The sequence below is a fragment of the Cyprinodon variegatus genome, unplaced genomic scaffold (assembly GCF_000732505.1).
Source record: "Cyprinodon variegatus isolate N-32 unplaced genomic scaffold, C_variegatus-1.0 Scaffold84, whole genome shotgun sequence".
NCBI classification, from domain to species: domain Eukaryota; kingdom Metazoa; phylum Chordata; class Actinopteri; order Cyprinodontiformes; family Cyprinodontidae; genus Cyprinodon; species Cyprinodon variegatus.
In genome coordinates, this window is record NW_015150537.1 from 1,165,188 (window position 1) to 1,182,765 (window position 17,578).

General features: G+C 40.5%; 1 protein-coding gene across 1 annotated transcript in view; it reads left to right on the top strand.

The window, feature by feature from the left end:
- The first annotated feature begins 8,666 nt into the window (after positions 1 to 8,666).
- The window catches only part of LOC107083797 (slit homolog 3 protein-like), a 256,322-nt gene continuing 247,410 nt past the window's right edge, over positions 8,667 to 17,578 (top strand). Inside the window, exon 1 of the mRNA XM_015373268.1 lies at positions 8,667 to 9,404. Coding sequence (XP_015228754.1) covers positions 9,214 to 9,404 — 191 coding nt within the window. The 5' untranslated portion in view covers positions 8,667 to 9,213. The remainder of the gene's footprint in view (positions 9,405 to 17,578) is intronic.

Consider the following 17,578-nt stretch of genomic DNA (forward strand, 5'->3'; position numbering starts at 1 on the left):
TCTTGCATCTTGGGGGGGGGAGTGTTAGTCCAGTGGTTAGAGTAGTGCGTTTGTGCTCTGTGAAGGTTGCAAGTACCCGGTTGGATTCTCTCAACCTGCACTCTGGCACCCTGAGCAAGACCCTTAACCCCACACTGCTCGCCTCACAATGGCAGCCCACTGCTCTCCAATGGGATGTGTTAAATGTAGAGGTAAATTGGGGGGTGGGGGCGGGGAGGCCTAGTGGTTAGGGCATTGCGCTTGGGTTCCAATTGCAAACACCAGATGCAATAATCCTTTTTTAACCTGAGGAGGGCACCAAACAGGCAGTTTTAGACTCAAACACAGGATTTCAACAAGGGTGCAGTAAGTTCTCAAAAATGCCTGGGGCATGTAGAGCGCATTATATGATATTTATTTATTCAGTTTGTCAGCTAAAAATGTACATTTAGGGGTAAGTAGCCTTTTGACGTATGAGAACTCAGTAGTAAAGAAGAACTGTCAAGTGTTGGCAGCTAAAGTAAGTTTCTCTCACAACCTGTGTTAATTGTAGTTGAGGGTCAGAAAGCAGATGAACGAGTACCTTTACAGCTTTGCCCTCTACTTAACCACTTCATTACCAGAACAACAAGGTCAGTAGTGTTAATAAATCCCTGGTCTGTTTTCTGCTTTCTGCTGCATCTGCAGTAACCTGGGAACAAGACCATGAGATGCATGAACTCCTCTGCCTCCAAACAGCATTCTGTATGACCAGGATTCAGATTTATTTCTGGAAGTTTAGTTACAGTACTCTTGGTTATTGTGATGCAGTGATGCAGCAATGAATAACATTACACAATAAAGTACATTGACTATTTTAGAGTTATTACAACTACTGGAGTAAGATATACACTATGTAGAGTTAATTTAACACTAATACGGAGTGGGACCAAATGCATTCCAATTGGTGTTAAATGAACTTTTCACTGCAAAATTTACTGTGAAACAATTTTTACGAAATAAGTTTGCATTGCAATCTGGTTTCATTAGAGCTTTTTTATGTTGTTGTTAATAAAATGAGTAAAAATTAGGTAAGGATGACATGAAGATGAGATGGAATACAATAAACTTGCATCAAAGTCAGGGTTGCTTTGGTGGAAGAGTGGTTAGCGTGCACAACCCACATATCGAGGCCTTGGTCGTCAACGCGTCCGACCCAGGTTTGAATCCAACCTGTGGTCCTTTGCCGTATGTCTCTCCCTCCTCTTCAACGCCCCCTTCCTGTCAGCCAACAGTCAAAAAACGAGCCACTAATGCCATAGAAAACTCAAAAAAAGAGAAAGCAACTTACTTCAAAGCCCCTCTATTAAAAAATCAAAGTACTTGAAATAATTTTCTGTCCAGCAAATTATTTATTTTTCTGAGTCAGTGTGTGTTATGATCACATTAGTTGCTATAACTCAGCAAAGAGTAATGGAAAAACATAATTAAATCAGGATCGTGTCTTTCTGTGATCACAAGCTTGCAAAGGGGTGAGCCAGCGCTGTGGGGCTAGGGACTGATTTGGTGATGATGATTTATGGTTTGTGTGACTAAACAACTGTAGGATCTAACCATGTAAAAAGGACTGGAAACATCTCAGACAGGAAAAGTAAGAAGGTGAGATATGTAGTTTAAACATGACGTATTTGCTCAACTAACAAGAGAATCTTTACATTAAATTTCTCTGCCTTGGTAGAGATTTTGAGGTTTTCCAGTTTTGTAGTTTTGTATTTTGACTTTTTCTCTACTGGTTAGTGTTCTCGTTAAGCTAATTTTTAATGAGTTTACACCCCACTGTTTATCTTTGTTTGGAGTTAGTTATATTAAACTCTTTGGTTTGATCTAATGTTCCTTATACTTTGTGTAATTTCTGTTATATATTATCTGTTATCTATGTGTTGCAGGCTTATTTCAGTGTTTCTTGTCTATACCTTGCCTGCCCATGTCAAACTAAGATTTTGTTGATGGTCTACGGCCCCTTCTCGGAGAAGAAGGCTTCTCCTTGTGTCTGACATTGAATTTGTTGTCTTAATTTATTTTTCCCTGCATTTCGGTCCAACTCTTAGAACAGACCTGACAGAAATTATTGTCTTAAAAAAGAGGTATAGATGAACTTCTGACTTAGACGACCTACTGCAAATATTGATAGAACATGACGTCATCTCGCCTTGCTGACTTCATTATATAACAAGGTGATGCTCTGTCTCAATTATAGTTCTGCTAGTCTTATGACCAACCTGAGGAGGTCAGGTTGGTCATAAGAAAGATACGCATTTTTTCAATGGCAGGATCTTCCGCATTGTCTTTTACATGTGTAACATCAACGTGCATGTCAAGAATTAACAACACTCACTCAACTGTGTACAGCAAAACGGCAAGCACATTAGTCAGATTGCAATCATTTGTCAGAACAGTGTCTGAAAGAGGCAAAGCATTTAGAACCAAAAGAAGAGAAGATTATGCAGCTGGCTGAGATCTGAGAAGTAGCTGTAGAAGTGTACACAACGAGTCAGCAAAAAACTAAACCAAGTAATTGCTGTGTAAGACTAAAAAATTATATAAAGCAATTAACAGAGACTTTTGGTGGATCTATGTTAATTTTTAATCTTTTAATGACCAGTAACTTTGCTGTAAACTCATAACCTTCAATAAGTCTTCAGACTGAAAATATAGCAATAGAATATTATAAAAAGGCCCATATTTTTCCAAATATATTTTTTTATGTGAATAAGGTTTTGCAGGATGGTTGTCAATCTGCTGGTCCTAGTTAGCCAAAGCAGGCAACCTGGTGGGGGTCGGCCTACACTAACTGCTTAGTTTAATGGCCTCTGGGTTACATCTGGTTACATTCTACGTGGGCTGTCAGGTCCTTCCACGGCACAAATCAAAGTATAAGGAAGGATCTATTTCAAAATGCAAGTGACATGGATCTTGGGGTCTTTTTGGCTTGCATGCAGAAATCACCAGAACGACTCAGGTAAGCAGTTTAACAGTTTTGTGCACAAAAAGGAAGTATTAAAATGAGCTTCTGGAACCAGATTGGACTGGTGACCTAAAAAGGGAGAGGGCAGTGAGATAGAAAATCCCACAGTTAATGGATCTAACTGGTTACCAGGCTGGAGTTACTTGTGAACTTTAAGAGTGGAAAGGCATAAGTCTGCAACAGATGTTCTTAGCCAAAGTTAAGGGAGTCTGTTCTTTGATTTTCTTGAAATAAGAGGGGAGAATTGCACCAGACTGGAGAGGATCTAGAGGGAAGAGGAGGCTCACAGAAGACAGGAGGTGTTAAGTCTACTAGTTAAGTTAGCTGCTGGCTTGGAGGATTCATGCCAAAATATGCCTTAAAAATTAAGCACTGAAGCACTAAATGAAATGCACCTATTTAAACATCTAAATATGAAAAAGGTTTTTTGGCTTTGTTTCAAATACCTGGTGCGGCTCAGTGAGGAAAGTGATATCTGGAAAGGTAACACTAATAAATCAGATAACATAGATGTTAATAACATAGATCACAACAGGAAGGACACTAAGGCCCTGCTCTGGAGTTGGTTAGGACTTATTTATTCAAAATAAGCTTGGTTTTATTGTTACATTAGCACAGCTTGCATGTGGCATTCTGTAAAGTTCCGTTTTGGGCACTGTGCCATTTTCTTTTAGATTTTTACCCTCTGGATTCCATCTTAAGGAGATATGATATCCCTTTAACTTCTTCAGTGATTTTAAAATCTATTTCACCATAAAATCAAAGGCAGGTGACTCTTTGACACACGTTAACACATTTTAGTAGATAATGCTTGATATTTGCTACGTAAAATGATAAACTAAAACTGCACCAGTCTTAAAGGAATCCAAATACAGGTCCTCACGTTTAGGAGGTTAAAGTTGTAAACTGTGCAGACGATGTTTGGAAAATATTGTAGGAATGCTTCAATACTATTTAAAATACATTTACCAAAAGATACCTTCACATCTATTTTTTGAACTCCTCTCAGTTACATCCTGAGTTCTGCTTTTTTACTTACCTTTGCCTGGCCAACTTTCTTCCAGCACCAACACTCCTCATGAACTTTGAGGTCAAATTACCAGATATTTCAGAGTAATTGGGGAACAAACGTTTTGTACAGCCAGCCAAAGAAATCAAACTTCAATCAAGCATTTACATGTCATGATCTTGCCGCTGACTTGATAGCTCATTCCATTCACCTGCCTAGTTCTGCCCAGTTTCTCATTACCGCTCTTATGTTTTCCCTGCTCTAGTCTCTATTTAACCTGCCTTCTTCCAGTAATCAGTGCCAGATTATTTGAGTCCTTGGTGAGAGCCTTCTTGCAAATATTAGTGTTTTCTGATTGCCTGATCCTGACCCTCTTAGCCTGCCTCCCCCTATTCTGATCTGTTGGTCTGCCCTGCCTTCTGCTTCCTGCTGTACTCAGCCTGTTTATTAAACCTGGAACTGCTTCCTGACACCGTCCTGGAATTTTCTTTTAGTACCTCTTTGGATCTCTCATCTTCTGGCCCGGACTCCTGTGCACCTCCTTGATATCGGCTTTGGCCTTGCCCTCTGGATTGCCCTGTCTTTATTTTTCTGTCTGGATCTGATCTCCTAACTGTTCTCTGGCTTCCGGGGCTTCTACGTCTGGGACTCTCTGGGCAGCGTTCGCTGCGTCATGTTGGAAGCCGTCCGGCTGGAATCTACACCTTCTTCTGGGCACAGACTGAACTTTAAGACCCCGTTAGTGCCTCACAGGTCCATAATCTTTCTCCTTAAGATAGACGTGGTCACTAGACTGTTTTCTCTTTTTGCAGAGGTTCCTTTCTTAGACCCCTAGTTGTTTACTCTCGTAATTTCTAATAAACCCCTTTTTAGATATCATACTGTCTGTCTGTTTGAATACTGGGTCCTCTGTTCTGAGCCTTAACAATGTATGGGAAAATAATAATGTATTTTGAGCTTTAGTAAAACATTAAAGCTGTTTTATTTTGAAGTTAATTATCTTAAACTTTTTAACAGTGAACTATACATACATAATTTGAATGAATAAAATAAAGTATTCATACTTTTAAAGAAATAGACTGTTAATTGTATGCACAAGACATAAAGTGGCCTGGTTGCCTTTTATAGATTTGAGAAACAACTACTTTAGATGTTCAATGGGCCAAGTGGAGGACATTGTGATTGCAGTAGCTGCCCTTCATCTTTAGAAGAGTTTTCTACCCCATAAAAAAAACTTTGTTTTAAGGGTAAACAAAACTAAGTTCGGAACAAATTCAGCTTTAATCAAGAGTTTGTAGTAAATAAAAACTTGTTACAGTTTCGGAAAATGTTGGGATCTGGAGATCTGCCACCTTTCTCCAGCAGAGGGCGCCCTGGGTCTCCTGAGCTGAAGTCACCTGCACACCTGAGGCTGATCATCTCGTCAGGAGACCAGCTATATAAGCAGTGGCTTGACTTCCTTTCAGTGCTAGAGTGTTAAACAGTTATGGTTAGCAAGCCTGAGCCAAACCTGTTTTCTGAACTCTGACTGCTCTGAAAAGCCTACCTGAATCTAACCAGCCTTTGTCCTCTCTACCTTCCTAGGAAGACCTGATTCACTCCTGGAGCTCTGGAGGAGCTCAAAGCCTGAAACCTGCCTGCCTGCCCTATGAAGCCAAACCTGAAGATTTCTGTCTGGATCAACCTATATGTTCTCAAGGAGAGAACAAGGAGATCAACTCAAGGTCTGAACCTCATAAGTCTGAAGCCAAGCCCTGCCGCTGCTAAGCCCTCAGCTGATACCTCAGTCTCTGGACCCTTCTGGTTCCCTCCCTCTACTGTTCTGTCTGAACCACATCAGGTACAGATCAATTCTAAGACTCTGTCAAGATACACCTGTCCCTTGGCTAACCAAACTGTCCCTCTCTACAGAGAGTCCTGTGTTACCGGTTCCTGGATCCGTTCCTGCATCAGTATCAAATAACTAATTGTGTTTCTCTTCAATAAAACTATTAGAACTTTTACTCAGTCTCCGTGGTGTTCTGCATTTGGGTTTAACATCTTAGACCCAACATGACAGAAAATAGAATAATTACAATTTTTTTCGTTTACAGCTTCAAAAGGTCAACACTGAAGCAATGGCAGGAGATTTAGTTGATTTCTTTGTTTTTTTTATTTCAAAAAGATAAAAACATGCTTCAGGTGTTTCTGGATAGACTTATTTATCATCATCATTACATGCAGGTATCCATCTGCTACTTCCTTGTAATACTTATTTTACCTTCTGTTAGAAACAATCATTGTTTGTTCTTCTGTCTCTTGCTTTAAGCATTTTCTCATCATGAGCATTTAAGAGCCCTTTAATAATCCCAAAAACAGTTACTGTTTTGTTCTTTGGTTTTCAGCAGACAATTATTATACCCTATCAGTGTTTTATTACATTGCTTTTTAACTTGATATTTCTATTCAATTTAGATAATAGTTATCACAGTACTCAAGTTGAGGGAGGAAGAGGAGGGATAGCACCCCCCTTCATAAAAAAAATCTTAAATGACCATTCCCTGTGACATTTTATTATTATTATTTATTACTGAATATGTAAAATTTCAACTATATATTAACAGTTATGGCCATAATTTTGCCCTTTTAACATTTGGCAGGCTGTGGGCTTACAAGTAGCCCTAGCAAAATAAATAAAATCAAAGAAGTGGCCTAAAGTGCCTATGAAGCTGATATCAGCGGGATATTTGGGGGAGTGTTGGCCTGTTGGGTTAGAGCAGGCCGCTTGTGCTCTGAGAAGGTTACAACTACCCTGTTCGATCCCCACAGCCTCCACTCTGGGTTCCTGAGCAAAACCCTTAATCCCACGCTGCTCGTTGGGTGCCACACACCAGAATCCCACTGCTCCCCAAGGGGCTCGGATAACTGCCGAGGTATATTCTCCAATGCCAGACCGATAAAGTTCAATTATTATTATACCATGCATATTGCTTTAGGTTAATAGACTATATTAATTACGCTATGTATGCTTCCCACAAAAAAATTATTCCACCATCCCCCTTCTTTTTTTTTTTACAACTAGACTGCTGGTTATTCACTTTAACAATAAAATGACTTTAAAATGGTTTGGCTTATTTAGAAATATGACTGTCAGAGAGTTTTAAATCATTTTCATATAGAGGTACAAGAACAAGGTTTCCCTAAATCTACTATAAAAGCAGCTGTAGGAAGTTCTTCCATCAGAAATTGAGTAAAGTGGTTTGTCTGCTGAAATGCATTATTTCTGAATGTTTGCATTCTCCAGACAACTGGATCTAGACTCTAGCTGATTTCTCTCCTGCACCACTGATTGTTAAAATTTGATTGGACTTAGTTTCAGGTGAGGGATCCAGCGTGGAGCTTGGGGCTGCAGTATCAGTGTGTGTAACATGCATATAGTAACAGTATGAGGAGCAGCAACTGTTGGCTAACATATTCCACTAGTTTGCATTTTTTGTATGTTAGTGTAATATTAAGCTAGTTGTGCAGCATCTCACTACAGAAATCCAACACCAATCTAACACGAATGATGTGAAGCAATGATGAGGATCCCAGAGTGATAGAGGAGGAAAGAAGAACATAGGAAGATATCATTTTGCTATTGTCATATTAAGATGTTCTACTGTCATACAGCCCCAGGAAATTGGGGAACAGTAAAATGCTGACATAAAGCTCTGGTTTGATTCTCTCTATCAGCAACGTAGCAGCATAAGAATTGAGAGATCCCACATACTGTAGCAGAGCTTTGCAGGCTGGGAGCCCTCCCTGTGCTGTTTTGGTGTCACTTTGATTTGCACAACAGAGGCTAGCAGGGTCCCAGTTAGTTCTGCTCAAAAAAAAAAATAAAATACAACATCCCGCTTCTGTTTATTTTAATCAGTTTGGTTGGTGCAAATGCTGAAGGAATAAAGGTTTGAGCATATATTCAGTGGACACTTTTAGAACAGGAGAAATTGATTATTTCCCCATGTAAGCTCACGCTTCTCCACCAATAGAGGGCAGCAGAACTTCTAAAGCTTGTTAAAAGACAGCTACTGTATAGTGAGTTTGCAATCTACATAAGTAAAAGCTTAAATCCACAGTACTGATTCAGTGTAGCTGTCCCCTTAAATAAATGAGTTATGACAGATTGAGCAGTAATTTTTTATTTTTTCAGAAATGTGTCATTGCTCTCTCCATCAGTGACCTTGGATTTTCTGTTGCACACTTGAAGCCAGTGCGTGGTTTTATCAGCATGTACAGTAAATCTCACATGCCAAAAACCTGTGACACCTTCTCACAATGATCAGCAAGTCTTTTCTACCTGTTTACACCTGAGTTTTTTTTGTTTAATTGATGTCTTTAGTCGCTGCCTCTGGAGGAAAGTGCATGAAACCAACAACAGTAACAAGGAGCTGAAAGTAATTTGGACATAGAAAAAGTAGCCTAATAGAGCAATAGTTTTTGAAGATCTTTTGGACATCTGCTTGTTGATCGAGTTGTCATTTGGATGAACTCAAATAAGACATGCCTCAAAACCAACACATGATCACAACGCACATCGTTAAGTTGATAAATTGGCCACATCAGAAAAAGACAGACCGGCCTGGAAGTGATCCTTAAAACATGTCTGCGCCGGAACACGCCGACTGGAGAGGAGGTTTCCTCCTCTGTGTGGGAAAACAGCCCAGTTCGGGCAGCAGGGAGTGTTTCTGCAGGAGATAAGGGGAGAGTGAAAGTTTGGAGAACTCTCTCACTCTATTTTCTGGTGACATCAGGAGAGAGAGACCCAGGGGGAGGGAGAGCTGGTGGGGGGGATCCCACATGTTTGGTTCAGGACGCTCCAGTTTGCTGCGCTCCTAAACTTTTTCCTGGAGCTCTCCTGGCAGCGGATGGATGTTCTCTGGAAGGAGGAACCAGCCCACCAGAACATTTCCACCTGGTTCAGTCCGAAAGGATTCTGATAACTTAGCGGAGACTTTGAGAGAGGCAAGCGTTTGGAGAGACTTTACGCACTGAAGCCGGAGAGGCGCAGTTTGGTGTTTTGGGGGATAAAGGAGTTTTTCCTTTGAGAAACTTGAAAACTCAGAGCAAAGGGAAGGAGTTTAACTTTAACAAACCCGAGAGGATCATCCTTGACCACTGCCGGGACCTACCTACCAGCTCCACATCGTTCGCGCAGCCGGATAGTATAGTTTCAGTTGGAGGTACCAGTCTGTCGGAGATGTCTGGAGCCGGGTGGCAGGAGCGCGCCGGGCTCAGCCGGTTTGGGGCTCTGCTTTTCGCGGTGCTGCTGTGGGCCGCCAGGGTGGAGGGATGCCCACACAAGTGCAGCTGCTCCGGGTCTCATGTGGACTGCCAGGGTCTGGGTCTAAAAGCTGTACCCAAAGGAATCCCGCGGAGTGCAGAGCGCCTGTAAGTAAGACCACTGCATGATTTCAGCCAATATATATATATATATATATATATATATATATATATATATATATATATATATATATATATATATATATATACATATATATATTATGCCTGATAGCTCTAACTTTTAAACACTGAAGCGGACTTTGATGCATTCATTTCAATGGAATGGCAATTACAGATAAATATCTGATATTTTGTATAATGCTTAAATGAGAAAAAATCTTATTTTTTGCAACATTGAAAGCAAATTTAAAGGTATCTAAACTATCAATAACAAAATTGATCTTTTTCTTCTTTTTTGTTTTATAAAGTAGTATGCCATTTAAATCGACACCAGAAACCCTTATGCACAAGTAAAAGCTTGATGGGCCCAGCTTTAATCTACAGTCTACATTTATTTTACCTCTTATCATCGGTTATTCATTTCCATGAGACTGAAGGTTTAAATTGTATTAATGCATGACGTTAAGTTGACTTCTAATGAGATCTTAATTGTTGCAAACATAAAGCAAAACGTTTTACTGAAATTCCAGTAATTCTTCTTGAGAGCTTCACTGCAGGACTGAAATAAAAACTGTTGCTCTAAATGAGGCTGTTGAAAACAGGCCTGATAAAAAAAAAGTCAGGGGAAAGTTTCTCTTTACCAGTTAAAACTTTTCAAAAAGTGGTCCTCACAGGAGGAGGAACCTCTGTCATTTCCCTAAAAATCTTTTTGCACCTAAAGAGCTGATCTTGGTGGTTTTATTGGAGCTGTTGACAGAAACCTTAGTGATTTCATTCTCCAGAGGGATCTCTGACAGATGCTGCTGCCACCTCCCGCCTATTCTTGACACGTAGACACAGACTCTCCTCTTTCTCCAAACGTGATGGAAGTGATTACCCGTGATAACGGAGCCGGCCGAGGCCCTGGACGGGATCAACCAACACAACCAACCCTGAGACAACAAACACAATCAGGAGGCTGAGGGTCTTCACAGGGCGGCTGCTGCTTATGAATGCATGATTAGCATGTGTGGCTGCACAGTTACTGTTGCATTTGTTTGTGTATTCTTGGGTTTCTGCAGGTTTGTGTGATTGTTTTTCTTCTACACATGCGTGTGAGTGTTAACAATGCAGCTGTGACCTCCCAGGACCCACTGGCTTTCACGCAGCAATCCCCCGAAGACATTTACACCCCAGTAAAATAAATAATTAGATCTGGTTGTGAGAAGCGGTGGGATAAGGTGTTCCTTTTTACTGTCCCTGGTGGGGAATATTTGGGGAAGCAGTACCTCCTCCCAACCCGTCGGCTCCAGAAACTATGTGTTTATGTTTCCCTGATTTATCCAGGTCAGTGTTTCAGATGAGAGTTGCTCTTTTCCTCCCTCCTTCTCTTCCCTGCTGTTGGCCTTCATCTTTATTTCCCTCTACAGATATATTTCAGGGCGTCTGAGATGGGAAGCATTAAAATGGATGAGCTCTGGGCTGAAAAGGTTAGGGCAGATAGGAAACTTTTTAAAGCAGATGAGCGATATTGCTCCAGGCAGAGATTTGGGTTTGCTGACTGAGATAACTTGGATTTGGACATAAAATGACACAGTCTATTAAATAAACCATGATGATCTGTATCTATAACAGTATAGATGTTGGATATTTAGCAAATATCCAATTATCAGTACCCCCTTTTAAACTTAAAAACAAACTGAAATAGTTTTTGACCAACATGAAGAGTTGATTAACTGAACATGGTATCAACTGTAAGAAATGTGTTTGTAAATCATTTTCTATTCATAAACTCTGAAGGTCGGGAGAATGCCTCATTGTTAAAGGGGCTGGTCTGAACTGGTATGACTGGTATGCATCTGTTTCTAAAAAAAAAAATTTGCAAAACATTCAGATGGTGGTAAATTCAGAGAAAAAACAAACATGATGTTTCCACAAATGCTTAAGAAAATGCTTTTTTTGTATTGAGGGAAGGCATGGTTCCACAGTTTGATTTCTGGTGAGGCTGTAAGATGTTTCTAAATATCAGCCCATATTTCCTCATAGTTTAAAGGCTCCCGCTGACTTTAAACGTGTGACTTATTACTGATTTTTATGTTTGAACTGCGTATTTCCTTCTGAGCATGAGGAGCTTTACTGCCATTAGAGTAAATTCCTTAAGACAACTCCTTATTGGTTTGCAGCAGACTTCAGGTCCAAGGAAACCTAAAATGGACCCTGCTTTGTCCGTTTGACAAAGCAGCTTTACTGAAAGCTCTAAGTTTTCTAAACCTGAAATCACAGAAACTCATAAGTTTTCCGTTTCACAAAGAGAGTATACTCAACCTCTGTTACTGTTACCGTAGTAACATTCTCCCCAGAGCTAACCTGGTTGGGAGCAGGTTTTGTTCAGTAAATTCCAAGTGTCCTCTGTCTCTGCTTCCTTAGAGCAAATCACGTTGTTTTATTTCCTGATTTAGTCTTGAGACACCTGCTGTAATCCTTTGTGAACCATAAAAGAAAATAAGTCACTAGGTCCATTTGAGACAAACACAAACATACCATGTCCTTTAGACAATTGAGCGGCATTTAGTGGCAGAGGATAAAATTTTTATAGGGAATGGATTCTCAAACCACTTATAGATGCCCTTTCATACTCAGAAATGATGAGCGTTACCGTTTCACCTCACAGTCCATCACATAAATCCACAACATTATCTGTCCAGATTTGCAGCATTACACAGAGACAGTTAAAGTCAAATATGCAACATTTTAAGTGTTTTGGGGAGTCTGTTTTTTTCATATTGTGGGATAGTTTCCATCATAATGGTTGGTAACTTGGTTGGTTGGTTGCTTAGAGCAGTGGGAACAGGAGACAGGGAAACAAGAAGCTACATTACAGTATGAAGAGCCAGATGAACACAGAGTGGTGAAGGCAGAGAGCCATGGAGGCTAGGTAGGTAAGACCTGTAGGATGATGATGGTTATGAAGAGGAGTGAGGGAGGCTGTCAGACATGAATAGGTCCCAGAGGTCTTTAAATACTCTGAGATTAAACAATGGACTCAGGTAAGCTTGGGTGGAGAATCCAAAGTAAGCTAAAAGGAGGTTATCTTGAAGAATGAGCACAAGGAATAGGTTAACCGGATAGATAAAGAAAACCCCACAGATAAACAAAGATACTGAGAAGATTTTGGCCACCACTGTCTGGCTAACTCAGCCAAGAGTATCTGGCAGCCAGCTCCTCTTACCCTCATATTGATGGCCAGATAATTTGCAGGTGTGCAGTGGCACACCCGCTGACTACAGCTCCAGCTTCTCATTCACACAAAGTGAAAACACACTAATCAACTGTCTTGATGATAATAATAATATAACTTTATTGATCTCTTATTGGAGAAATTTACCTCTGCATTTAACCAATCCCCTTGGGGAGCAGTGGGCTTCCAGGGTTAGAGTCTGTGGGAGTGGGCCTCAAACTCAGACCCTCATGAGTCCAAGCTCTATTACCTAACCACTAGGCCACCACTTCCCTTTGATAGCTTAGATAGCAACTCCCCTTTGCCACTTCGATAGCATCTGTGCCTATGACCTTGAGTTATCACTCACTGCTGGTCTAACATCTTGTTACCAAAAACGACCTCCAATCAACGGTTTCAAAAAGACTTCTGGTTATTGTTTTGTTTCCCCATTGAGCGTTACCACGACTGCCACCTTTTAAAAGTAGAAATCTCGCCTAAAATCTGCTGCCCTTTAGTGTTGTAGCAAAATCTCTGTAGCATTATTATGATTCTGCTGCAGGAAAAGACAGTACAGTCTATGATATGGAGATGTTAGCATCTCAGACATATTAGTGTAGGATGTGGCCTTTGTAGTTGAGCTTTAAACATAGTGGTAGCTGTAATCTGCAGCCTGAACACCAAAAACCACACTGTGTTCAGTTATTCCTGTTAATGTGCAATGAGAAAACTACAATTAGTTAAAGGAAGATAAAGTAACAATGACAACTAGTCTTTGAAATTGGCATAACACAGAAAATATTCAGGGAGTATCATGTGGGTTGTCAAGTCATTAGTAGTGTGGCTCAATTCAAGATGACAAGTGAAGATGATTCAGCCATAATATGTTGTGAGAATACTTTTGAAATATGTCAAAGCTTCTTAAGAATTGCTGAGACTATTTCTGGTCCAATTCTCTGACTTGCTTCCACGTTTTAAGCTGCTGCTCTTTATGGGAGCATAGAATACTAAATGCTGTGCTCTGCTTTGGTAACCCTGGGAACTCTCATATGACCGGCTCAGGAACCGAGAGGTAGACACTAGTTAAACACTACACTGAAGTAGTTCTGCACCTTACCTCTAGGTTTGAAAGAAGAAAAAGTTTAGTAAAAAGGATTTTCTGCTCATTTGAGGTGGTTTTTGGCTTCCACAACAAAGGTTGATGTGCAAAATGGAAGACAAAGCTGACTTTTTCAAATCAGCTCTGCCATAGTGACATGTAACTAGTGACATGACCGATCAGCTGTGTCTTCTGTAGCCGTCTTCCCAGATGTTACTATTGTGCTTGTGAACATGGCTGGAAGCATTATCAACATATCTACCTGACATGTTAATGTAAGAAAAACTTCCCCTGATTGCAAAACATTCATTAAAACTTTCCTCCATCACTGATCTGTGGTCTCCTCTAGATTGCTGCCACTACTTCCTGTTTACTGCACTCATGGACGACAACATAGGACGCCTCTGCGGTGCTTGGTTAATTCGCCTCCAAATAGGAAATATCTCGCAAATTTGTATTTCATTTTTTTCCAACTTTAAAAGGTGTAAGTTTCAGTTGAATGGAATTTATTTATATTATATACATTCATTTAATATATAGTATATTTATTATAGCAAATGTTCCATTCTGGGTTACAAATTAGAAGGAATTTGGTTAATTTTACTGTATATTTCTTACTTATACTTTACTGGGGGAGTGGTGGCCTAGTGGTTAGGACATTGTGCTTCGAATCCAGAGGTTTTAAGTCCCACCCCCACTGCCACAGACTTCCACTCTGAGCAGCTCCTTAGTAAAAGACCATTTACCCCACACTGCTCCCCGGGCACCGCACACTGGCTGCCCACTGCTCCCCAAGGCGATGGGTTAAATGCAGAGAGTTAATTTCGTTGCTTGTATTTGTGACAGTGTAATGACAATAAAACCCTGGAAAAGGAACACTTTGAAGTAGGAAAGAGGGTAGTGTTTTTGTTTAACTTGCTTCAGTGTTGTGTTGTCAGTGTAAACAGACATTTTGCTCTATTTATTCCCTGTGAGTTTAATGGACTCACAATGAAGACAAATCATACTTACCAGTAAAAGGAGTGATGGTTTCATCACAACTAAAACTGATTCCTAAAACTGCAGAACAATGAAACAAATCATGAAGATTTAAATCGATCAGTATTTGATTTCATGTTATCTGGCATCATTACACTACTGTTAAATTTTTCCTTCAACGAAGACCCACCAACGTGGCTCAATGTTGGACAGACTTGCACTGAAGTCGTCTTTATTAATAAATGCCAACAGAAGTGTCATCTAAATTATGTTTTTTTATTGCAGCAAAGGGGATTTGTAGCTAAGGGAAGAGGAAGCCAAGTTCCCAGTCTTACTCTGTAGGAGCAATAACATCATTCACCAGTTCAGAAATTAAAGTAAGACCACAAGGTGTAAAGGGGGCAATCTTTTAATGTCTTCTTTAGCTTTTCCTGACTTCTCTAAAATCCACCCCAGCTGCTTGTTTTAAGGACTCTCTGAAGACGACTTTACTGAATCAAACTAATGCAGAGCGACTGTGTGAAGGTTACTGAAAACAAATGGAGAAAACCGCTGTGAAGTGTCCAAGCACATGAGTCAAGCTGAAGGAAATTGGGTTGGAAGTGTCGGAATCCATGAGAAGTACCTTCATTGTTCCTCTGAAAGGTCTACAATAGTATATTATTTTAGGAGAAAAGAGCATGGCTGCCTGTAAAGCAGGAAATCATTGGAGAGGCAGATGTCTGGCTCCATAAGCCGTGGAAACCATCAACGACGTTCTTAAATCATTAAAGTTATTCTCAATTTAACATCCTGCTTTATACCTTGGAGTGTAGTTTCCTTCAGCTGTCATGGGAAGCGAAGGGAGAGCATCAGTCCGCCTGTCAAAAACGCACTGCTCTAACGTTTAAACGCCAGTTTTTCCTCACTATTATAAACAGAACATTTGGAAAGGTTAATGAGAGAAAAACAGTGCTGACCTCAGTCTCTCACTCATGCAGTTTACCTCGGGCCAGTCAATCCCATAATGTCCTCCTTGGGAAGCCACTCGAGACCTCATTTGCATCTAATTTGAGTGGAGGGGCTTTTAAAGGGGGTGGGGGTGAAATGAATTTGAAAACAGGACGGCTTTTCTCTCCTGGGTTCACTTCACACCTGTTCTGCAGGGACGCACACAGTACCTTACACGCCCGCTCTGTGCAGCGCTTGGTTTAATTTTTTTTTCTTGAGCTGCAAACTGTTTCTTTACTGCTGTGAAATGTCAGGAATTGGTGCCGTGAACTCAGGAGGGAACATTCGGATCAGCCGAACTGCAGTCAGGAAACTCCTATTTTAAGGCATTTAAATGTGTAAATATGAATGTAGACTTGATGTCAGCAGGTTTTTACCTCGGTTCAGATTGAAGTCTTTATATGTGTGGGTCTGCCTGAGTGTGTGTCAGCGGCTGAGAAGTCTCGCTGCTTGAAGCGGCGCTGCCTGGGCCAGCTCTTCAACAAACCGAACTTTTGATTTTCTCTTCCATCGCTAATGGCTCTTTGAGGAACGTCTGGCAACTTTTTTACAAGCAACACCTTCTCAGCTTACTCTGTCCTCTATTGGCCTTTTCACTCTCCGTTTGTTTCCAGCTCTTCATCTCTATCCAGACTTTGTTCCTCTGCTCTCCTCCTTCTCTCCTTTGTGTGTTTTTCTCTGATTAGGTTTCTGTTTTTGTCACCTTTGGATCACTTTGACATCTTTTCTTCCTTCTCTGCTTCTTCTGGTCTAATTTGCTCCACTTCCCCTGACCTTCATCTCCTTCTCCAGCTCTCAGTCACACAGTCAGGCGTTCAGTTTGCCAGCAGCAACTCTCTAGTTGAGTTTTCACAGCCCCCATTTCCCCTCTGCATGCCAACCCACCACTGAGCACACAACAGTAGGATCCTGCGGTGTGTGTGTGTTTGTCTGTGATGAACGGATCTAGCAGGTTACAGCATTTGCTCCTGGCTCTTATCAAAGCTTTGTGTTGATTGGTCAGTGGATGCTATAGTCCCCCCCCCCAGATGTGGAATGTTGGGTGTTTCTGGAAGGTATCTCTCTGCTCTGACGCAGAACAAGTTAGAATCAAAACCATTAAACAGCTGACCCCTGCTGACACCTTTGGTCGTTGCACTACTAATGTTTAAAAAAAAATACAGACGCGTCTGAGGCCTATTTTAGCCGTTTTTACAGACGATAAAACAAACATCATGTTGTAGTACGTTTTCAATTTAGTTCAAATTAGGGGGAAAAATTAAAAGGTTTGCACTATAGAATTGAGCTGGGATGGATGGATGGATGGATGGATGGATGGATGGATGGATGGATGGATGGATGGATGGATGGATGGATGGATGGATGGATGGNTGGATGGATGGATGGATGGATGGATGGATGGATGGATGGATGGATGGATGGATGGATGGATGGATGGATGGATGGATGGATTCATTTAGCTCTGGTGTCAAATTTTAGACTGTAGTCACTCTACAGAACATTTAATTGAGCCTTTAGTTCCACTAATAAATATTCTGCATATTTGAATCATTCACTCAGTTCATGTGGTACCGAACCTAAAGGGCAGTACCTTATATTTCTTGTACAAATTCATGGAGCATTCTCCACCTAACATTTATTGTAAACTTTCAAAGTAATAAATTCAAACAGAAACAGAACATAGAAAAAGAAAAACAGGAAATTTACTTGCAGAGGCATAATAAAGGCAAGTTAAGAAAAGTTGGACATAAATCCTAAACTAAAGATGTTTCATTTAAAGTAAAATAGAATCAAAGATTAAACAAATCAAATTTTAGTCTTCATTTAATGCAATGTTGGGATTCAGTATTTTTAGAATTTTTTTAGAATTAATTCCAGATTGGTTGAGCATAAGACTAA